Genomic DNA, 24605 nt, shown 5'->3' with positions numbered 1-24605 from the left:
CCTGTCCTTTAAGGGGCTTGTCTGGGTGGGAAAAGATGAATAAAAGTTGTTTCATAGTCCAGAGATGCAGGGAAGAATCAGAATATGTATTATACACTCTATGTTGAACGGTTCTGACATTATTAATAAGTTGTTCATGAGATTTAACAATGCTAATGGCATAGTTTATGTTTACAGAACCAAATAAAAATGGTTAAGCTATGTATACATATGAGGGAGTACCACTCCTAAAATGGATGTTTTTCAAAGTTACGTATTTAATTTTTTTTTACAAAACAACCTTATCACCTTCAAAGTACTCTCTAGTATGCTTAATATTTTTGTCAAAGCTGCAATTCCATTCTTGGAAACACTTTTCAAAATCTTCTGCTAGGATGGCTGACAGCACCGCCCTCGTGTTTTCTTCACCTATGTTGTCAAACGACTGTCCTTTCATGTCCCTCTTCATTCGCAGAAACAAAAAGAAGATGCACAGAGCAAGGTCAGGTGTGTAAGGTGACTGGGGTAAGAGAGGAATGCTGGTTTTTGCCCAAAACTGGTGCACTGAGAGCACTGTGTGAGCAGGTGCATCGTCATGGTGCCAAAACCAGTCCCTCCTCCGCCACAAATCAGGCCTTTTTTGTTGCACACCGTTGCGCAATCCTTTCCGAACCTCTAAATAGCAAGCTTGGTGAACAGTCTGGCCTGGCGGAATGGACTCTAAATGCACAAGGAGTCAGCGTTTTTGTCCGTTTGGGAAGTTGATGGATGTCCAGAACGAGGTTTGTCATCAATTGACATTTCACCTTCTTTTTGAAACAAGAAAGCCACTCGTGCACGTGAGTTTCCCCACAGTGCCCTCCTTTCCACTGTGCGACGTCACGACAGTGGCATGTTTCCTGTCAGGAAACAGAATTTCACAGCTGCACACTGTTCTCTTAAACTGGTCATCACGTACACACAGGGAAAAAACAAGGCTTGAGTGAATTTTTATGAAAAAACTCACTGTGACCAGAGAGAGCCTTCCCAGGTGATGTTACTGGGTGCATTAATTCAGAGCAAGTTGTTGGATGCTCGCCTAGAGGGAAAAATGTGTACTACAAAAGCTCCCCTCTGCCCAAAGCAATTCTGTTTGTGTGTGTGTGTGTGTGGGGGGGGTCACCCTCTTGTATGCTCCTGTATAATGACAGACACAGCTACAGATACAAGACTACGCTATGGTCTGACTCCAAGAAGAGTAATAGAGTTACTAAGGGCACTTGGAATAGGAGAATCAGAAAGGCAACCTCACTCATGCCTGAGATTTATCCAGTAGGGTGAGAAAAAGACTGCCAGGGAAAAACAGCAGGGGGAGATGGGTGAGCCTGGGAGTGAGATTTGACAAGAGTCTGGAAGTCAATAGGCCATGAAGACAATTCCAACCCCATTAAAAGCCAGGACTCCTCAGGTCTCTGTATATATTACTGAGAGGTAAGAAAAATATTAATAACTATTATTCTTGTCAATCGAGTCTTTATTACCACTCCTATATATTAAATATATTGCTATCCTTTCTATATGCTAGGAAGTGATGCATAGGGGATTAGAATGCAAACTACAACAACAGATAAAATATTTTTCTTTGAATCTTTAAAAAAAAATCTAATGCTTGCAATCTAGATTCTGGACAGAACCTTTCAAAATCCAGCCACTACTATGGGTCTGTTGGATCTGGGTTTGTGTGGAGGGGGTGGGGTGGGATTAGCATTCCGAGAAGACAAGCATTTGGGAGGGTGTGAAAGGAAGGGGGGGGGGAGTGAGAACTGTGGTCCAGCAGAAGGGAGAGCAAAGAAAGGTAGCTACCGTTGTTGTTTCATTGTTGCTCTCCATAAGCTGCTACTTTGGGACAATTGTTGTTGTAGCTTTATATGGCGAACAACGTAAGCTAAAAGCATGCCACTACTGGAAGAGCACAGCCTCATATCTATTAGATAATAGTTTCTCGTTAATTTAATGGGAGAAGAATTTTAAAATAATTTGTCTGCTTCTTTCCACAACACACATGCAAGGTGGTTCATTTATGCCCCCGCCTTGGGTTAAATTTGTATTTTCCATACTGATTACAGAAGATGACCGATGCAATGTGGGCTACTTTGGAAAACATTCTATTTTATATACTTTTAAACTTCTTGAGTTTCTGTTCATATTTAAACGTTACCTACCAGGTGCCACGTGTGGAAAGAGCAGTTGTTTGAAGAATGAACCCCAGCTTTTCAAATAAAATTAAAGGGGGGACATGGCGGTTGGTAGAAGTGGATGGGAGCTAATATTTCTCAAGTAAATATTATGTGCTGACCCTTCAGCTAAACATGTCATGCGCTTTAAGTTTTCTGTTACTCGGGACAGGGTAAAAAATCCAAACCCAACAACACAACATTCGGCCCCGTCACAGTAAGGGGCTGATCGGGTTCTCACACAAGTACACACTGATTTTTTGAATTAAATTGCTTACATGAATGCAGGTATGTGCTATGTTTGGTGATATGCAATATACTTCAGCCACGTGATTCTTGTTTTCATTTTATCATTTTTACATTGTGAAACTAGAAAAATATAACAATATTATAAATTGCCTGCCGAGTTTGCAGAGACAAACAAAGTGAACGTTCAGAACCCTCTCTTGATGTAATTGGTTACTTAGTTGTATCTTTTTAAAAGGACCCCCTGATAGGTAGGGTCTAGATATGCTCTAATGGAAAATGAGTGTGTGAGTGTTTTCCCTACTGAAGGAAGTGAGATGCGAGATGGTGTTGAGGACAGAGGAGAAACAAGGAGGTCTGACTTTGTACAACAGGGTGTGGAAACCAGAGGGAACGTCTGTCAGGGCTGCTTTTCAGAGTCTCTAAATGCTAGTCCTGTTTCTACATTACCTACATTCTGTGTTCTTATCAACTCTGGAAGTCAAGTATGGGCCAGATCTCTGAAAATTATGGTAATGGTATGATTCTGTGCCAGTCAGTATTTGAGAATACTAATCATAGAGTTGTAAAATCGTAGGTGAGTGATAAAGGGTGGGATAATCAACAACAATAAGATCAAGCATGCCTTGTCTTCTCCAATGTTGGAAAGGACTCTCATTGTGGGTAATGTGCACATTTGCTGAAATCCAAGGAGTCAATAAGAAGTAAAACAGCTCACGTGTTTAGCAACAGTTCATGAAGAACGTTCAGGGAAAGTGAGGAACCGTCCCCTGACACCCAAACAGAGTCCAAGTGCAAGTGAGGAGCCTCCCACTCTGCGTGCTGCGTATCCGTCACACCCGGGCCCTGAGCTTCCAGCCTAGCAGGCAAGGCGGAGCCACCAACACTCACTCCCTAGTGCTTTCAATCTCAGGTGTAGCTCCTGGGGTCTCCAGAATGAAAGCTATTAAAACTGAGCCTGTCACTAAAACTGCATTTGAGTCCTTCTTTCCCATTTCTGGCCCAAACTAGAACTTGGCCTTAAACTACATTTCCAGATTAAGTCTACCACTAGCTACTTTTGTGAAATTCCTCATGAAGAGCAAATGAGATAAAATATAGGGAAAAGTTTTAAGATGAACTATTAGGTAAGTTTGGAGAATCCTTGGTGGCATTATGGTTGGTTACACATTGGCTGCTAACCATAAAGTCAGAAGTTCAAGACCACCAGCCACTCCTCGGGAGAAAGACGGGGCTTTCGACTCCTGTAAAAAGTGTCAGTCTCAGAAACCCACAAGAGGTACTTCTATCCTGTAGAATGAGCCTGCATTGAGTTGCTGGCATTTAATTTTTAATCTGTTATTTCTGTGTTAAAAGCCTGGGATTCAAGAGTAACTTCAAAATGGATAATGTAATGTAAATGTCCTTAATTCTGATTTTGACTACAAGTCTAATTCTACTTCCTACTGACTCCCTGGTCTGGGGTAGCTGATTTTGTTTCTATAAGTTTCAGTTTCTTTTTCAGTAAAGTAGGAAGTATAGGATCTACCATAAAGCAGAATGGTGATGATTAAATGAGATATACCAAACACCCACCAAGTGTTCAATAACTGATAGCCTACCTCTCAGGGTCAAGTAAGAGGCACTGACTAAGAAGAACTTCCTTAAAGATTTTATATATATATATATAAAACACCTATATATACACATACATAATAATATATATACACACATATATACATACATACACCTCAAATATTATATACAATACATATATTCATTTTCAGTCAGTACTCCAATTCGAGGCCAATACAATACCCCAAATTATTAAATAATATTGCAAGAGAAAAAATACAATTGTTCAGATCTTTTAATCTATAAGATACTACATTATAGTTTTTGATGTTCAATGTCAGCAGGAGAAGGTGAAGCATGACTAGACTAAGGGACTTTGTTAGCTGAGGTCATGACAAACTCAACAAGTAGTGCTTACTATCTGTTCAGAAACAAGAAACCTGATCATGAGTTTCTTCTAGATGAAATTAATGCAAGACTCGTTTTGTTGATTTATCTCAGCCAATAACCTTTCTTTTACCTTTAGTAGATGCAGTCAAATTTCTCAACCACAGAACAGAATTTTCTTTTCTTTTGGCAACTTAAAGTTCATGTTACTTACCTATTTCAGCTAATCATATGAAGACTGTTAATAACATTTTTTGGTAACTCATGTATTTTTATTACACAATTAGCTGGCTTTATTGTAATATACTTTCACCTACATAAATATGAGGCCGTCTGATAAATATATTTTTAAAAAGGAAAAGTATTTCCATTAAAATGTATCTCTCTTAGACCGTGATAAAAATCCTGACTGACCTTTTATTTGTAAACTTTTCTTTCTGACTTTCTAAATTTTTTAACCTCTTTCTGACTTCTATTTTAAAAAATCATTTTATAGTGGGCTCGTACAACTCTTATCACGATCCATACATACACCCATTATGTCAAGCACTTCTGTACATTTGTTTCCCTCCTCATTCTCAAAACAATCAGCTCCTCATTTTATCTCCTCCCTCTCTGAACCCCCCTCCCCATGAACCCTTGATAATTTATAAATTATTATTATTATTTTGTCATGTCTTACACTGTCCGACGTCTCACTTCACTCACTTTTCTGTTGTGCATCCCCTAGGGAGGGGGTTATATGTAGATCTTTGTAATTGGTTCCCACTTTCTATCTCACCTTCCCTCTGCCCTCCAGTAGTGCCACTCTCACCACTGATCCTGAGGGGTTCATCTGTCCTGGATTCCCTGTGTTTCCAGTTCCTGTCTGTGCCAGTGTACATCCTCTGGTCCAGCTGGATTTGTAAGGTAGAATTGGGATCATGGTAGTTGGGAGGGGGGAGCATTTAAAAACTAGAGGAAAGTTGTATGTTTCATCGTTGCTACCCTGCACCCTGATGGGCTCGTCTCCTCCTTGCGACCATTCCTTAAGGTGATGTCCAACTTCTTACTGATACACTTAATGCTGTGTCATGTCTCCAGATATCAAGTACATGTCTGGGTTGCGTTTTTTTCTCTCCTATAGATCGATATGGAGATTCTATTATCATACTTCACCATGTTAGAATGCCTTCTTTCAATAATGATAGGATAGTGGAAATTATTAAAGTATTATAGAAGGGTAATGTATGCCATTGTGTAGCAAGACAAAAAGTACAAATTTTGTATGAAATACTTTAAATTATCAGTCATAGTAAGAAAAAAAGTGAGGCTTGGTACAGGAAAATGACCAATTATTATCCTTGTTAACATAAAGTGTCGTGGTTCTTCCTTGAACTAGAAGAGACCTTAGTAATCACCTAATTCAAACCACTCATTTTACAGATAGAAGCCAGGGAAGCTAAGAGTAATGCTGAGCTGGTCCACAAATTTCAAATCACAGATGGAAAATGGGGCAAATTCTTACTAGTAGCCATGACACATGAAGTGAATTCAAAAACATATATCATTTGCACACTGAAAAAATATAAAAACATAGGAGCCCTGTTGGAGCAGTTTCAGTGTTTAACTGCTGACCGAAAAGATCAAACCCCGCCTGTACTGTTCCGGAGGAAGAAGGGCTATTCTGTCTCTTTATCCATCACGGCCTTGGACACTCTCTGGGGCTCTTCCATGCTACCCTACAGGGTTGGCCCTTAGATGGTGCCCCGCCCCCAGAAGGAGGTCCCGTTGCCAACCATGACCTCCCACAGGTCTGTCTCCAGGTGCTGGCCACGCAGGAGTGCAGCTTCTCCCACAGAGCTCGCCTCCAACTCGAAGAGGCTGCCTGCAACAACTCCCTTCGGCGTCAGACTGTCTTCTTGCCTTTCCAACGTCATCCTCAAGTTCGCATGTAGTCTCATGAAAAAAAAAACGGAGAACACGTGGTTTGTCTTTGGGAGCATGATGGACCATGATGCTTCTAGGTGTGTCCATTTCTGCAATCTCTCCACCAGGATGAGAGATCAGCGGTGCCCCTCTCCACGGTCTTTGCTGCATGGTGTAGGAATATGGCATTTGCCTAGGCCTGAGCCCTGGTGGCATTGGGGACTCTGCACTGAGCTGTCCACCACAGGGCCAGCACATCTAGTCCACACAGTGTTCCAGGGGAGAAGAAGGACAATGTCCATACCTGTAGAGATTTACAGTCTCATAAACATCGAGAGGCAGTTCCGTGGTGTCCTCTGGGTAACCATGACTTGGAATTGACTTGATGGCAGGGAGTCTGGTTTGATCCATCCTTCACGGAGAGCCTGGGTGGTGCACATGGCAAACGTGCCTGGCTGCTCCAGGAAAGGTTGGATGTTTGAGTCTCCTTGGGAGTCTTGGAAGAAAGGCCTGACCATCGACTTTAGGAAATTACTCAGTTATAGATAGAACACAGTTCTACCTGACATACGAAGGGTAGCTGTGGGTTTGAATTTACTTGGTCAATTAAAACAAGTTTTATTGATATATTATGCACATATCATACATTTTAATACGTCACTCAAATTAAGAGCAACTAAATAAAAACCTTCCACCTGGGCCTTAAAATGAGCTCCATTTAGTTTTTATATTCATAAAAAATGCTTAAAGACAAATATACCAACATAGCTCGTTTATATTACATTTATCTTTCTGCACCACTAAATATGCAAGGAAAAGTTGTTGCCAGAGTAATACTTCTTTTGGTTTTTATTACTGACTTTAGATCCGAAGGAAGTATATGATAAGAATAATAAAAAATGTTCTGATTTAAGATGGACATATAACTGTGACATCAAGGTGAATCATACATTGTTATTGGTCAAAGTCCATCTGTGATTAAGTCCATTTAAACTTCTGGGTGCCCCAAACATTCTTTATTTGAGGCCAGAAGTTATGTGAGAGTAATCTATGAGAATAAACCATTGTTTAAAAATAAAAGTATGTAGCTAGATTGGAATTTTCTTCTAGCTGAAATGATTTTCAGGATTGGGGAGAAAATTAGAATACAGAGCAAATTCTCTTGTCAGAAAATATCAACGGTGGCATCTCTAACAGCATGAAGAAATGATCTCTAATCATTAAAGTAGGGGTGAGGGGGATATCTCCAAACCTTCACTGGATGGCAGTGGTGAGGAAGAAGATTAGACATAAGGCTTTATACGGTTGAAGAAAAATGTTTGAGAAACAATGGCATAAAGAGTAATTGGGATAACAACATAAAGCCTGACAGGAGCTCCGTGGTGTAGTGAGTTATGTGCTTATCTAAGAGTGAGGTCAGCAGTTCAAATCCACTAGGTGCTCCACAGGAGAAAGACGAGCTTTCTGCTTCCAATAAAGATTTATGGGGGACCCCACAAGAACTATTCTATTTCTTACAGAATCACTGCAAGTTCAAATCGACACAGTGGCCATGAAGTGAGCACAAAGTTTGATGACTTGTTTTCTTCCGTCTGAAAGAAGTGATTCCAAGAACTATAGAATGGGCCTGCTTCAGATGGAAGGAAGTAAAAAATAGAAATAATGTATGATGTATTAGCTCCCCCAAAGAGGCTGATTGTAGTTCATACAGATTGGGCACCTGATGTTTATGTCAATATACAGATTCTACAGTTCAGCTGAGAAAATGACATTCATTGATGAATGCATGCTTTACAAATACAGAAAAAATGTGCCATAAAGTACAAAAATGGAACAAATATATTAATATAAAAATACAGCTGCTCTTTTGAAAGGTCACTCCCTGCCTTTCTTGGCACTACATGGCATCTGAACAGCTTAAGTTTGCCTACCCATATGCCCTTAGGGAACCCTCCAGAGATTTGTTTTCCTCGACTGTAAATGCTTCCATTTTTATCTATGATAAAACTTCCCTGCCATCGAGTCAACTATGACGCACAGTGTTCCTATCGGGCAGAGTGGAACTGCCCCAGCGGGTCTCTCCAATCTTCAGTGGAGCAGGTTGTCCCATCATTATGAGTGAAAAGTGACTGCTGGCTCTCAGATGCCAAATTAGCAATGCCACAGGTCGTGAAGACAAAGTCACTTCTTTAGGAATTACCCTGAAACCTTATCTTTCCCAAAAGCCACATACACAGCATCCTTTGCAGTTCCTCCTTCCTATAATTAAAATGTATAGAATTAATAAATTTTAAGAGTATAGAATTAATAATTTAAAGAAAAGCTATTGGTATTCCAAGTGTCACACTCTAAGCAAGAGATTACGTTGTACGCTTATTTGTTTCCAAAGAAAACACTTTCCCTTAGAATTATTCACTTTGGGGGATACACGGTGTGATAGTTAGATGTTCTATGCCAATATGACTCCTGTAGGAACGTGTCACCTGTCAATCAGGCCACAGCTTGATTGGAGGGTGACTGAGACAAATGGCTTCTGAGAATGGCCTCCTTCTCTTTCTCCCTGGTGATTGGACCAGCAAGTTGCTGCCTGAACCAGTCCTTTGCCTCAACTGTGTGCTGTGCTATCCATGGGCTTAGCCTACCCGTTGATTGTGTCACCATGCTGTGCATTGCTAGAGCTTGAGGCTCCATCAGGACCTGATTCCCTACACTGCTGCACTACTGGCCACGGCTCTGCCTTGACTTCCCTTCTGGTGTTGCAGCCCACCGTCCCATGTCTGCTGCCCATGGGCTGATTTCTCATCTTGCTTGAGGGCAGCTTCTGCTGTCTGCTTCCTTGACCTTGGACCAGCAGCCAGTGTGAGTTGAAGGATCATCAATATATTAAATGTCCAACCAAATTGAGTTAAACTGAGCCCTCTGTACTGCTGTGTGGACTAATTAGTTGTTGTATTCTTTCTTGCTATATAAATCTATCTATCTATCAAAGTATCCTGGTTTTATTTCTCCAGAGACTCTTGCCTAACACACATTGCCTAACACACACTGGAAAAGCAAAGAAGGACAATAATAAAGAACTTATTGGTACAGAATACGAAAAGAGCACTCTTCAGTACTTAGTACATACTAAGGTTAAGGGCTAAATACCAGCTATGGAATGAGACAATCCAAACTCACTGCCATTGAAGCTATTTGGATTCGTAGTGATTCTGATTCCATAAACAGAGTAGAACTGCTCACGGTGTTTCTAAGGGGTTATCTGTGTAGCACCAGACTGCTATGTCATTTTCCGATGTCCATTCACACAAATGCGAACGTGATAAAAGATCCGAAACTACAGTGACACCGGGAGAGAAGTTACTCAAAAGCTCACTGTGCTGCTGTTCTTGTGTTTAAGTTCCACCAAGGTGACTTAACTCATAAAAACCAGCTGGTGGGATCCTTTCAGTTCGCATCTGAATGCTTAACTATTGTACACCCAGATTTCCTAGGGTTAATTTCTGCGCCCATTATCTAGTATTTGTAAAAGCCATGCATATTTCACTTTGTGTATAAAACGGGCTAATAGGAGTCCAGGCCTCCATTTTTTATGAGATTAAATAAGCTAATTATCTACAATGTACTCAGAATAGTACTTGGCATGTAGTAGATGCTCAGTAGATGTTCCTGTTGCTCTTTGCTCGTCTCTCTTTCGAGGTTCCTCCTCCTTGCTTGCACTCGTCTCCCCTTTCCTGTTCCGCACTCTGTCTGCCCAAGGTCACACAGCTGGAACTGTGCAGGCGCGGCTTACTGAGCAACCCGGTTGCCCAATAGCCTGACCATTGTCACGCCCTGTTGTTGTCATTAGAGGCCATCAAATGAGCTCCAACTCATAGTGGCAGCAGGAGAAAACGTTGCTTAACCCTGCACCATCCGCACACTGATGGATACATTTGAACACGTTGCTGAAGTCACCATGCCAATCCATCTTATTGAGGAGCTTCCTCTATTTTTAATTAAAAACAATTGTTTTACAAGCATAAAGTCTTTCTCCTGGGCTGGGTTACTCATGATACTATGTTTAAAGTACATCAGATGAACCGTTGTCGACCTTGTTTCTAGGGGCTGTCCTTCTTCCAAGACGCGTGGGTTCCGTCTGCGGGTAGCCCACGGCGCAGTCAATAGGCATCGCCAAGGGCATGATTCAAATGTCCTCCCAGTGCTCGGTTCTTCCTTTTCCACCTGGCAGCTTCCTCATCCACATGCGTGAACAGAACGTATCATGGCTTCGGTCAGGTGCATCTGAGTATCAACGTGATACATCTTTGTTTTTTCACATTTCGAAAAGGTCTTTGCCACAGGTTTGCCCAATGCAAATGTTCCATCAACAAGGATTGCTGACCCAATTAAATGATATCGTGGACAACTTTGATATTTTCTCTGCTTAACATAATGTCACTCACTGGTCAAGTGGTGAGGATTTTTGTCTTCTTTATGTTGAGGAGTCAACCATGCTGAAGGTTGTGGCATTTGGTCTCCTTCAGTAAAATAATATTCGTATGTCTAAATCCTACTTAGGGATTTAGAGCGTGCTGAAGCACAGAGCAGAGCCTGAATGGAACAGTGACAAATGCTCAGCTGCTAACCGAAAGATTGGCCGTTTAAGCTCACTTAGCAGTGTGTGTGGGAGAAAAGACTTAGTGCTTTGCTTGCATGTAGAGGACGGACACAGAGGCCCTATGTGTTTACTCCTCTCTGCCACACAGGGTGTCTATGAGGCAAGTGGACTCGACGGCCCTGAACAGAGCCACAAAGCCGACAGCGCTGGGAGGTCTTTAGCAACTTGCCCAACTGTGTCTATTGAGTTTTGGATCTTCTATGGCTAATGCATTCGGGCAAATGGACATCAGAAAGCTTTCTACTTTTTGAAGGTTGAAGGGATCACTTACAATAGCGTGAGAAACAAGTTTGGATAGAGAAAAGAACTCTTAAGAATAAGCAACATTTTTAAAGGAGCCTGTTTATTTCTAATGGAAAATGTTTCAATTCATGCTGACTTTTAACAAATGCTAGATGGAAGACTTCTTATGATAAAATTTAGAAAAATATTTAAAGGCATCAAAATGCGAAGCATTTCTTTTGTTAAAAACAGATACCAAGTTAAGAGCTTCTTTAGCCATTTTCCAACTTGTCTTATTCTGACAAATGCTCACCATTAACTCTGAAATGAATGTGGTTTTCCGTTTTATAGTTCATGTTACATTTAAGACATTATGCAGTATTTTTCATAATTTCTGGAATTGCACACAAGTAACATTTTATAGTGGCAGATGTGACATCACATGAAAAACCTGTAAAACCTCTACATGAGAATCGCATCTGCCAGGCCCCACTATAATTTTATAATAGTTCTATGCTTTGCTCCTCTCTCTGTGCCAGAGAATGCAGCTTTGCATGAAAGCTGCCTCGGGAAATTGTGTCTTCTGGACTAGCTAGTTAAGCAAATTGTGTAACTGCCATTAAAACCAGCAGACATAATTTCACAAAATATGGTGAAAAAAACCCCAAACAAAGCATTTGTACAAAAGTCACAGCTGCTCCGCTGTATATTTTACACCCTTTTCATTATTTCTTCCCCTTCTCTTTAAGAAGAGTGGTAGTAACATTTGTACTTAGCAACTTTAGGATTTCTTAATATGTTCCTAAGTGGTGCACGATCGTGGATTTGGTGTCTGTCATGAAAGTTGGACTAAATTCTTTCTGATGTGACATAGACTAGACTAGAGGGTAGACTAGCCATCTGCCCCATCGACAGAGAAGATAAGAACAGATGTTGAGTAGGAGCCATTTCCCCCCTGAAATACAAAGCTGTGTGGTGGTCCCTGATGCTCCAGAGTTCCCACCTTCCTATATGAATGTCCCCTCCAGGGTCCCTCTTCTTTTGCATCTGACTCCTGATGGCAATGTTGTTCAAGGTCACTCTGAGTTTGTGGGCACTGGGGGCATGAACTCATAGTGTTTGGTCACAAGTTGTGTCTGCAGGGTCTGACCGCACATGGGTGGGTGCCCTGGTTTGGGAGTGTACTAGATGGGAGCCGAACCGGTGGCTCTCTTGAGGAGCTCCTTAATTTTCTTCATCAATGAGTCAGGGAGGTTCATTGAGTCATTACTGATTATGTATGAGTTGTACATGTGCTGATGGGATTTTGAGTAAGGGCTTTTGGAACAAGATCTCTGCAGTTATGACTGGGTTGGATTTTACCCCTCCTCTCCATCACTCAGTGATAACTGATACATTCAATAATGTCTGTTACTTGATTTCTTTGGCCAGGGCTTCCTGCTCTGTAAAATTAATACAATCTGCTTCATTCTCACTATGTTGTTGTTCAGTGTCGTTGTTGAATCAATTTCGACTCATCGTGACCCTCTATACAATGGGATTAGGCCTAGTGCACTCATAACAGTGAATATTGAAATAACTTATGGAATTATGAAATGTGGACAAAGCTATGTTAACCTCAAAGAAATCAATGCAACCAGAGAGAAGTTAAACTGTCTTGACTCATTATGACCTGTATATATGACCTCAAAATCAGTTGCAATATAAAGCTATCAGATATGTCCGTTTGATCTAATGATGTAAGACATGGCTAACTAAATCATGAATAATTTTCCAGTAGGTCTAAGGCTGTGATACATGAAAAAGGAAGTGAGCATGTATAGAGAGAAATATAATGGGCAAAACCAAAAAATAACACTTCTTCGTTTGGCATGAAGATAATGGGGACAGCATGTCTAGTTTTTGATGCAATGGGTAAAGCTCTTGGAAGCCATCTCTCCTAATCTCACAAGAAAGCTCCTGAAAAACTGAGAAACACTGGCATGAAGCAGGGAACCATTAGAGAGGTCTGAGGGGCTGGCCCCAATCACAACTACGTGGAGAACTTCCCCTCTTTCAGAAGAATTTACTTCAGAGGACAGCACTGACGCTACAGTCAGGGAAAGGGACATGTCTAATCGGAGCACACAGGAGCAAATGAAGGGAGGAGGAAGAGAGGGGGAGGAAGAGACAGTGGAGCACATCCTGGCCCACAAAGCCTTAAGGACGATATTCCTGCTCAGAGCAGTCAATGAACAGAGAGGACCACATGGCTGCCCCCATGACATCCCTCACTGACTCATAGCCCTACAGTGGACAATAACTGGAGACACAGCATGGAAATTCTGCCTGATATGGTCCCACCACACTGAGGCAAAAACACTAAGGGCGTGCAACAGAACAGCAAGAGGAGCAGAGTAAGGAAGTCCCAAGTGAGTACAAAAATAGACTTTGGGGCTAGGGTGTGGCACCCCATCAGACTCAACTAGAAAATACTCCTAAAGGCCAACAAACAGTCCTTGAACTAATTACAGGTTTTTCATTGCTTTGTTTGATTTTGCTGTCGTTATTTTCTTTTCCTGTGTCACTTTGTTTTGCTCTGTCTTGTTTTTTTGTGCATATTATTATCTCTGCAGTTCTATCTAAATAAGAAAGGCTCGATAAACAACCTGGAGGAGAAAACAATGGTACCGATGGTTCCTGGGGGACATTGGAAAGAGTGTGGGGAAAAGGAAGTTGTGTCAACTAACCTAGGGACAAGGGAACAACAAGTGATCCAAAATCAGGGGCAAGTAGGGTATAAGAAGCTTGGTAGGGCTTGATAGAGGACAATGTAACTGAGAGAAATTACTGAAACTCAAATGAAGGCTGAGCATGACAGTGGGACAGGAGGTAAGTAAAAAGAAATAGAATTAAGAATTAGGAGCCAAAGGGCATTTATAGAGGTCTAAATTCAGGCATGTACATATGTGAATGTATTTATATATGATGGTGGAGAAAAAGATCTATGTGCATATATTTATAGGTTTAGTATTAAGTCGCAGATGGACATTGGACCTCCACTCAAGTACTCCCTCAATGTAAGAACACTCTGTTCTATTAAATTGGCATTCCATGATGCATACCTTCCTGACATAATCGCTGAAGACAAATGGGTGCATACGCAAAGGTGGTGAAGAAAGCTGATGGTGCCCGACTATCAAAAGATATAGCCTCTGGGGTCTTAAAGGCTTTTTTTTCCCCTCAAAAGTTTTTTATGGATATTAATTGTGCAAGTTCATATCTAGGCTTTCCTACAAGTAAAATAGTACATATGTATTATTTTTTTAATTAATAAATCTTTTTATTGGGGCTCATACAACTCTTATCACAATCCATACATGCATCAATTGAGCAAAGCACCCTTATACATTCGTTGCACTCGTCATTCTCAAAATTCACCTTCCACTTGGGTTCCTGGAATCAGCTCAGTTTCCCTTTTTTCCCCCCTCCCTCTCCCTCCCCGCTCCCCCCTGGTCCCTTAATAGTTTATAAATAATTATTATATCTTATCTTACACTGCCCGGCGTCTCCCCTCACCCACCCTCCCATTGCCCATCTCCCAGAGAGGAGGTCACACATAGATCTCCAAGATCGGTTCTCCCTTTCTATACCCCCTTCCATCCTGGTGTCGCCACTCCTACCGCTGGTGTTGAGGGGTTTGTCCGCCCTAGATTCCCTGTGTCACCAGATCCCTACTGCACTGCTGTATATCCTCTGGTGTAACCAGGTCCTCAAGGTAGAATTGGGGTCATGATAATTGGGAGGGAGGAGGCGTTCAGGAACCAGAGGAAGGTTTTGAGTTTCATTGTTGCTACATTGAACCCTGAGTGACTCATCTCCTCCCCACTACCCCTCTGCAAGGGATGTCCAGCTGTCTACAGATGGGCATTGGGTCCACATCACGCACTCCCCCTCATTCACGGTGATGTGATCCCTCCCCAGCCCCCCACCTTTGTTGTTTGAGACATGGCCTCCTCTGCCCTTCACAATCACCCATGTTGGTGTGCTGCTTCCGTGTGGGCTTTGTTGCTTCTGGGCTAGATGGCCGCTTGTTTGCTTTCAAGCCTTTAAGTCCCCAGGTGCTATATCTTTCAGTAGCCGGGCACCATCAGCCTTCTTCACCACACTTGCTTATGCACACCTTCGTCTTCAGTGATTATGTGAGGAAGGTGATCACACAATGATTGTTTTTGTTCCTTGGTGTCTGCTACATAGTCCATTCAACACTTGTATTCACTTAGGCCATGTGCGTCTTCTCTGTGGGCTTTGTTGCTTCTGAGCTAGATGGCCACTTATTTGCCTTCAAGTCTTTAAGACCCCAGACGCTATATTTTTTGATAGCCATCAGCTTTCTTCACCACGTTTTCTTTCACACATGTCAGTCTTCAGTGATCATGTCGGGTAGGTGGGTATCCTGCAATGACCGTTTATCAGGGCGAGGTGTTATTATATTAGGGGAGTATGCATGAGGAGGCCCAATGTCCATCTGCTACCCTACTACTGAACCTATAAATATATGCACATAGGTCTATTGCCCCATAATCATAAATATATTTACATATGTACATGTCTGTATTTAGGCTTCTCTGTATGCACTTTGCCTCCTACTCCTTTCCTCTATTTCCTTTCGCTGTCCTCCCATCCCACTACCATGTTCAGCTTTCATTCTGGTTTCAGTAATTTGAAGGTAAGCAAGTGGCCATCTAGCTTGGAAGCAACAAAGCCCACATGGAGGAAGCACACCAGCCGGTGTGATAATGAGGTGTCAAAAGGATCAGGTATCAGGCATCAAAGAAAAAAAAATCATATCATTGTGAATGAGGGGAGTGCAGATTGGGGAGCTAAAGCCCATCTGTAGGAAACTGGACATCTCCTTACAGAAGGGTTGTGGGGAGGAGACAAACCAGTCAGGGTGCAGTGTAGCAACAATGAGACATACAACTTTACTCTAGTTCTTAATTGCTCCCCCCCACCCATTATCATGATCCCAATTCTACCTTAAAAATCCTACTAGACCAGAAGATGTACACTGGTACAGATAGGAACTGGAAACACAGTGAATATAGGACAGATGATCCCTTTAGGACCAGTAGTGAGAGTGGCGATTCTGGGAAGGTAGAGGGAAGGTGGGGTAGAAAGGGGGAACTGATTACAATGATCTACATATAACTTCCTCTCTGGGGGATGGACTACAGAAAAGTGGGGGAAGGGAGACATTGGACAGTGTAAGATATGACAAAATAATAAAAATTTATAAATTATCAAGGGTTCATGAGGGAGGGGGCAGCAGGGAGGGAGGGAAAAAATGAGGAGCTGATACCAAGGGCTCAAGTAGAAAGCAAATATTTTAAAAATGATGAGGGCAACAAATGTACATTGCTTGACACAATAGATGGATTTATGTATTGTGATAAGAGTTGTATGAGCCCCCAATAAAATGATTAAAATAAAACCCCAAATCTGAAAAACAAAAAGACTTCTTGGTCCACCACAGAACTGACATTAACAGTCAGTGGCAGTGAGATGGTTTTCTGGAACAAATTTGAAAGGAACCCTGGTGGTGCAGGGCACTAAGCATGTGTCTGTGAATAGTGAGTGGCGCACTTTGAAACCCACCCCCAGTGGCTTCCTGGTGGAAACAGAAGGCAGTGCATGTCCCTAAAGAGTCACAGCCTCAGAAACCCGCGGAGCAGCTGTACTCTGTCACTCTGAGTGTGTAGGTGGTGGATCACTGTTACGGGAAAGAAACCCCCAACGCCAGTTCCTTCTGTCCCCACTTTCTCACCTACAGGCTGGGGGCAGGGAGGAAGGTCAGAACCAACAGTGGAGGTCCAACTCATGGCTATTGGCTCATTCAGTGACTAAGACCTAATCAGAGAGTGGTCAAACATTCCTCTCTCACTCATACCTCCATGACAGAGCTCTATGTAACACAACGGGTACATGTGGAAAGAACCGCATGGCTTAGATCCTATTTTTCCCATTTCCTTTTATTTTCTCTTGGCATTAATACCTAAATCATATCATTCCAGGGTTCAACCAATCAAGTAGAATTGTCCAGTTGCCACCACAATCCGTTTCCACGCATTCTTTTCCTTCCTGGACTCCTTGAGTCGGCTCTCGTTAAGAAGGAATCCCTCGGGAAACCTACAGATAGCAGAGGTGCCTGAAACAAGGGCACCTGAGAAGGCTGACCTCTGATATGGACTGTTACAGCCTCTAGTTAGCACAGCCTAGCTCCCGAGGAGATAAACATAAACTAAAGCTAAGCCAAACCCATTGCCATTGAGGTGATGCGGGCCCCCAGGGGTCCTGCAGGCAGGGAGTACTGTCCCTCCGAGTTTCCCAGTCTGTAGCTCTCCATTAAGAGATCCGTTTACTGCAGTTCCCTTTGTCACCTGATCACGTCTGCTTCCCACATGCATTTTTTCCGAGGCATGTTAAAATTCTCAACACAAATTGGGGAGAGACAGGAGATACATCAGAACCGGGCTCCCGTTTGACAGAGATTTTGGAAATTAAAAGATAATGAGGATAATTATTGTTAGATTGGCATCCAATAGTCAATTCAGTTATCAATTATATGGGGAGATTCCCACAGCAGTAAAGAATCCCTAGTAAGATAGCCAACAAAACACTAAGATGCTGACCCAAAGAATGTGCTTCTTCCCCACCGCTGCTCTGTAGGGGAGAGATGTGGCTGTCTGCTTGGATCGAGATTTCTAGAAACCCCATATGGCAGTTGTGCTTTGCCTTATGGGATTGCTATGGGTCATAATTGACTTGACAGCAGTGGCTTTGGCTGTGTTTAGTTGACCTGAAAAAGATCTTCTTTACTTGAAGAACACACACATTAATAATCAATTAAAACAGTAAACATTGTTTTTGGCGTGTGGGTGTCTCACTTTTGATAGATTGGTTAAACGGATAACCTAGAACCATCTGACGAGCTACAGTCAGGCAGGAGCCAGCAAAATCCTGAGGTCTGCAGGCCAGATTCCGCCAGCTGCCTGCTTTGTTTATGAAGTCTCATTTGATTGTAGCTCACTCATTTGTATGAGTTGCTATTGGTTGTGTTCCAGGTACAGTAGCAGAGGTGAGAAGTTGTTCTTAAATTACTTGCTATTATGAATTATGCAAAAATCATGTATTAAAATGCAAATATCCCATACATCTGGTTTTCACACAGAACTGCCTGGAATTCTAGATATAATAGGCTTGTACCTTAAGCCCCAAGCAGAGAGTAAAGTCAAGCTAGCATTCATTCATTGGAAATATTTTGTTTTCTTAAATTAATATAGGAACTGTAGCTATATTATCCTTATATTTATAATCTAATTAGCAATTCAGTGAGATTAAGAGGCCTTAAAACTATTTACAGATGACTTCCCTTTGTTTTTGCAATTATGTTTAACATGTAATAAACATATTATTTATTCAGTTGAGTATCCTCCTGACATGAGCACATAAGAGGTTATGTCAGAAGATCCTATGAGCCAAAGGAATGCAACTCATGTTCACTGTGAGTGTGGAGATGATGGCTGGTAGCGCCCCTGTGGCAGCTTCTCCAAGAGAGAAAGGTAGGTGTCCAAGCTCATGAGGAGACCCACTCAAGGTCAAGAATGACATAGATCTTCATCGTCTGTAGAAGGAGTCTTGAAGGTGCATGAGTCCAGTCAGGACTCCACAAGATAAAGACCTTCCCACGTGCTTCCAAAGATGATAGCCCAGAAAATCCTGCAGGGCAATTCTCCTCGGTCACGCGGGGTTGCTATGAATTGGAATCAACTTGATGGCACCTGATGACAAACACCTGTGTACCCCCAGCATAAGGAAGAACATAAGAACTAGTAAAAGCTCTATGAGGTAGTCAGCATAGATTGTGCCAACATGGCCAGTGAACACATGTGGGATTAACTGAAGGGCGCAGAAATAAATGGCGCGGCGAGCCTCACCTCTCGTCTCTTGCTCTTTGATCAGTGTGTCGCTGTCTTACTTGTTCTGTGCCTCCATTTGCAAGCTACACTACCTGTGGGACCTAACCTATGGACTGTGTCGCTGTAACTTGGGGTTCCTTCAAGACCTGCTTCGCCACACCATTGGAACTTGCATCTCTTGAACTGGGGACTGTCGGACCCTGTCATCTGGCTGACTGTTGGTGACCTGCCTTGTTGTTTGCTGTCTGTGCCCGGGTAGCCTGAATTGCTCTACAGAGGATTACCTGTCGGCCGTCAAGATTTGAAGGACTGCCAGTGTCTCACAATTGTCTCATGGGAGTGAGTTGCACTAAGCCATTTGTACTGCCTTATAGATGAATTAACTATTTACTTCTTATGTTATCTATCTATCTAAATATATATAAAATTATTAGCGTTCTGGTTTTGTTTCTCTAGAGAACCCTGTCTAACATACTCTATAACTGTAAATATTTTTATACACACAAAAATTGAGGCCAATCTGTAACACATGATCCCCTAGCTTAGTATTATTACAGAGATTATAGTTAGAGAAAATTAAACTAGATATTGATTAATTAGGTAAAAGTTGTTTTTCCCAATCTCTGTCTGTCTTGCATAGTATACTTTTCTTTTTAATTATAAATAAATCATGCTATTGGGGGTTCTTACAGCTTTTATAACAATCCACACATCAGTTGTATCAAGCACATGTGTACGTATGTTGCCATCATCGTTTTCAAAATATTTTATTTTTGTTTGAGCCTTTTGTATCAGCTCCTCTTTTTTCCCCTCCCTCCCTACCACCCTTTGTATCCCTGATAAATTATAAATTATTATTATTTTCCTATCTTACACCACCTACTGTCTCCCTTTGTCCATGGTATTGTTATTCCTCCCCCTGGGGGGGGGATTATACATCATTTTAGTCAGTTCCTCCTTTCTCCCTCTTATCCCACCACCTTTCCCCCACCCTTATGGTATCAGTACTCATATTGCTGTTCCTAAGGGGTTTATCTGTCCTCTCTGTGTCTAGAGCTCTTATCTGTACCAGTGTACATGCTTCTGTCTAGCTGGATTTGTAAGGTAGACTGGGGTCATGACAGTGGGGGGAAGGATAGGAAGGAAGCATTGAAGAACTAGAGGAAGGGTGTGAGTTTCGTTAGTGCTGTGCTGCACCCTGGCTGTCTCCTTCTTTCCTTGTGACTCTTCTATGAGGGAATGTCCAATTATCTACAGATGGGATTTGGGTCTCCACTCCAACCTCCTCATTTGCATCAATATAATTGTTTGTTTTGGGTCTTCTGATGCCTAAGACCTTATCCCATTGACACTTCTTGATCACTCAGGCTGATGTGCTTCTTCCATGTGGGCTTTGTCGCTTCCCTGTTAGAGATCTGCTTGTTTATCTTTAGGCCTTTAAGACCCCAGATGCTATATCTTTCAATAGCTGGGCGCCATCAGCTTTCTTCACCACGTTTGCTTATGCACTCATTTGACTTCAGCAATTGTGTTGGGAAGGTGAGCATTGTATTAGAAAAAAAGTGTTCTCGCATTGAGGGAGTACTTGAATAGAGATCCAATGCCGATCTGCTACCTACATGCTTAACATTTAAATATATGTACATAGACCTATATCCCTAATGTTACATGTTAATGAATTTACATATGTGCTTGCCTAAATTTGCGCCTCTATATATGTCTTTTGCCTCCTAGTTCTTTCCTCTATTTCTTTTTACTTTCCTCCTGTCCCACTATCATGTTCGACCTTCATTCTACTCTCAGTACTTTCTCTTGGCTACATTGGACTTGATCAAACCTCATCAGGTATTCTAAGCCCTCCTCACCATTGATTTTAGATCTCTTCTTGTTTCCTTGTCCCTGGGATTGTTGGCTCCCCTCTCCCTTTCTCCCACCTCCTCCTCTCCCATGTGAGCCGTTGGCCCCCTTGTTTTCTCTTCAGGATTTGTTATCCTACCTATCTTATATGGATAGACATGAGAAAAGAAAAAAGGAAAAAAAAACCAACAAAACGGGGAAGGGGGGAACCAACAACCTACCACACACCAACACAGTTCAGCCCTGTAAATAGTTCCAGGTCTGTCTGCTGACTCTTCTGAATGTTTTATGATCTGATCTGGTAAAGTGGCACGCCCTGCCCACCAATCCCAAGGTCTGTTTTCGGGATTCCTTGGTTACGTCATTGTTTTACTCCTTTTACTGTTCTGCTGCATTCCCTTCGTGTTTTGCTCTGGGAGGGGTGGGGAGGTGAGGGTGAGGTGGTGTCAAATGAGGCACAATTCCCACTCTGTGTCTCCAGTGCTGTCCTCTGTACCCCTGTGGTTAGTGATGGGCATGTGTCTTATGGGGGGGCCACCCCCACAGTCCAGTGGTATACTCTTAATGTATACTTTCATCATCTCTATTTTTCATCCAGATAACATTTGCAACATTACACAGTAGATAGTAACAAAAACTCTATAAGGAGAGATAGTTTTTAAAAATAAATCACATATTTAAGTTTTGAAAGGATAACTATTGCCCATTTTTCTTAAGAATAAAATTGTATATAATTTAATCCCAAGTAAAATTTTTATGATAAATAAAAGGACGCAAGAGAGGAAAGTTAACACCATAAGAAGATATATTAAGTTGATGCAACCACAAATAGGTAATACAGTAATTAAATCTAAAGAAAGAATACTGCTGATTTTAAATGGATCCTTCAAAGAGCGAAACAAATGCACATTTTGTTTTATTCTTCAACTGGAAAGCATGACTGATTCAGTTAATTTATCTCAAAATCCGGTTTAACACATCTCTTTTACACAACTAGTCAGCTCCCACATTTTGATTGCAAAATGAAGGACATTTACTTTGATATCTTTCATTATCACTCAGTTAAGAGGACAGAGGGAAATGGCTTAGAATCATGAGTCAGAGGAAAGGAATGTCAAATTAGCCAGCAGAGAGGTGAGAAACAGCCTGCTGGTGCAGCTGGAGGGGTGTGTGGGTGCTTTGGAGTAAGATGAAAGGGAAGTCGAGGGGCTATTAGACCCACACGCTCAATAAATGAAATACTAACATAATTTTCACACAATATACCAGCAACGAATAAATATCACATGTAGAGACTTACTCAACATAATAAGTGCCATAGATGGGATCATCGATTTTTTCCCAGCCATATGGAAGCTCTGAAAGATAAAAAGAAAGTAATGTCTTTCAATAAATAAAGAACAGAAATCCCAATGTCTAATAAAAAGTCATATAACTTAATTCTTCATGGCTTGCGGAAATGCTCTGCCAAACTGGAATAACGCAGTCAGAGCCAGCACAGCTTGGACACATATTGTAGGGACCCTAAGAAGCACTGACTTGGAAAGTGGCAGGTAAAACCACAGAGCTCTCTTCTTTGCGATGCACTGCCAGGACCAGCGGTTTGTTCCATGCCAAGCAGTGGTGTGACACGTCATCATGGTATCATCATGCAAGGTAATCCACAAAGCAAATCACTTTCCTAAAGGCGCAGGATTAGTTATTTGCATTGTGGAAAGGAGCACTTTGGGATACGGAGTGTGCTTTCAGATTGTGTACTGAGGTTAGTCAATCGTGTCTGCTGACTGAAATAAAGGCCTAAATTCTCAAGTGGCATCCTGCTGTTCAGATGGATTGCTGTTCACACCATGCGGGTCAACATCTGAATGCTGACAGTATGCTTTCGAGGAACCTTTTTATTCAGTCAAAAATGCTGAGCACACTTTCACTCTCTGTCAATAGAGCTCATGTTTCCCATCTTTCATGCTTAATTAATATATGGAGAGAGATATCAAGAGAGAGTCAATAGTAGCTATAAATACTGCTGCTATAACCAAACATATGTTGCTTGAAGACCAGACCATGTTTCATAATCTTGATTTCCAAATATATTGATCTTTAGGAATATTAACTTGTAGAAATATGAAGATTAAAAATAAATATAAAATTATATGTTCATAATATGTATTATTTTTATATATTAGAAAATTTGAAATGTAGGCTATATTAATGTTTGAGGGAGGGGGAAAATGAGGAGCTGATATCAAGGGCTTAAGTGGAGAGCAAATATATTGAGATAATGAGGGCAATGAATGTTCAATTGTGCTTGACACAATTGATGTATGTATGGATTGTGATGAGAGTTGTATGAGCCCCTAATAAAATGATTTAAAAATGTTTTGAAGTATTTTATTATAGAAGAAGCACATGTTCACTGTAGATAAAGCATGGTTATACAAAAAAAAAATTAAGAGTACCGGCAATTTCACTATCCAGAGATGACTGCTGTTAAAAGTTTGGTGAATATTCTATATCACCATAGATCCACATACACATATATATACACATAAGGAGGCTTCAAAAAGTTCATGGCAAAGGTCATTATCTTTTAAATTCACAAGCTTTTCGAAGTCCCTGGAAAAACGCACAAACAGATAGGAGCTCTGTGGCCCAGTGCACGAGGCCGTGTAGTGCAGCTACTCATGCGAAGGTTAGCGGTTGGAACCTAGCAGCCCTCAGAGGAAACACAATGCACTTGTCTTCCTGGGCATTTTCACTCTGTGCTGCGGGGTCCGTTGAGTCCGAATCGAGGCACTGGCTACAGAGCATAACATGAATGCCCTTAGCCAAATGTTCCCATTTCCCCCGCCTTCCAACCCTCAAAAACCCAAACTCATTGTCATCAAGCCGAGACCACTGACTCATTTTGGCCCAATAGGACAGTAGAACTGCCCAGTGCGTTTCGGAGACTTTGCCTCTTGATGGCAGTAGAAAACCCTGGTGGTTTCCAGCTGCTGCCCTTGGGGTAACCACCCCACCACCGGGGCTCCTCTTCCCACCGAGTAGCCACCAATGAACTTTGCCCTCGATACATTGCCTGTTTCATAGAAGAGGCAATGTCTCAAAGCCAATATTCATGGGTTCTTATATAACAACATTCATATAAATGATATCACACAGCATTTGTCTCTGCTCCTTTCTGGGACCAAACATATGTGAGCCACATTAAGAATACAATTGAACTAATAGGTAACATCATGGAAAACAGAAAAGACAGAAGTCGTCTAAGGTATTTTTCTTGATTGGATTCACCATCAATGCTCATGGAAAGCAACAGTCAAGAGATTAAAATGATGCATTACTTTGGGTAAAGCTACAGCATAAGACCTCTTTTAAGTGTTGAAGGGCAAGGATGTTGCATTGAGGACAAAGGTGCTTCTGATCCAAGCCATAGTATTTTCAATTGTTTCATATTCATGTGAAAGTTGGACATTGAATAAATAATACTAAAGGAAAATTTTGCGTTGAATTACAGTTCTGGCAAATAATATTGAAGGTCCACGGGCTGCAGAAAGAACTACCAAGTCTCTCTTGGAAGAAATACAGCCACAATGGTCCTTGGAAGCAAGCGTGGCAAGACTTCAT

At 41.7% G+C, this 24605-nt stretch overlaps 1 protein-coding gene across 1 annotated transcript in view; it reads right to left on the bottom strand.

Moving 5' to 3' along the window:
- Positions 1–24605, bottom strand: part of MAGI2 (membrane associated guanylate kinase, WW and PDZ domain containing 2) — a 1549501-nt gene that overhangs the window by 395938 nt on the left and 1128958 nt on the right. Inside the window, exon 7 of the mRNA XM_075558486.1 lies at positions 22282–22339. Coding sequence (XP_075414601.1) covers positions 22282–22339 — 58 coding nt within the window. The remainder of the gene's footprint in view (positions 1–22281; positions 22340–24605) is intronic.

Source organism: Tenrec ecaudatus, chromosome 9, assembly GCF_050624435.1.
Source record: "Tenrec ecaudatus isolate mTenEca1 chromosome 9, mTenEca1.hap1, whole genome shotgun sequence".
NCBI classification, from domain to species: domain Eukaryota; kingdom Metazoa; phylum Chordata; class Mammalia; order Afrosoricida; family Tenrecidae; genus Tenrec; species Tenrec ecaudatus.
Note: the sequence above shows the minus strand (reverse complement) of the source record. Positions and strands in the feature narration are given on the sequence as shown.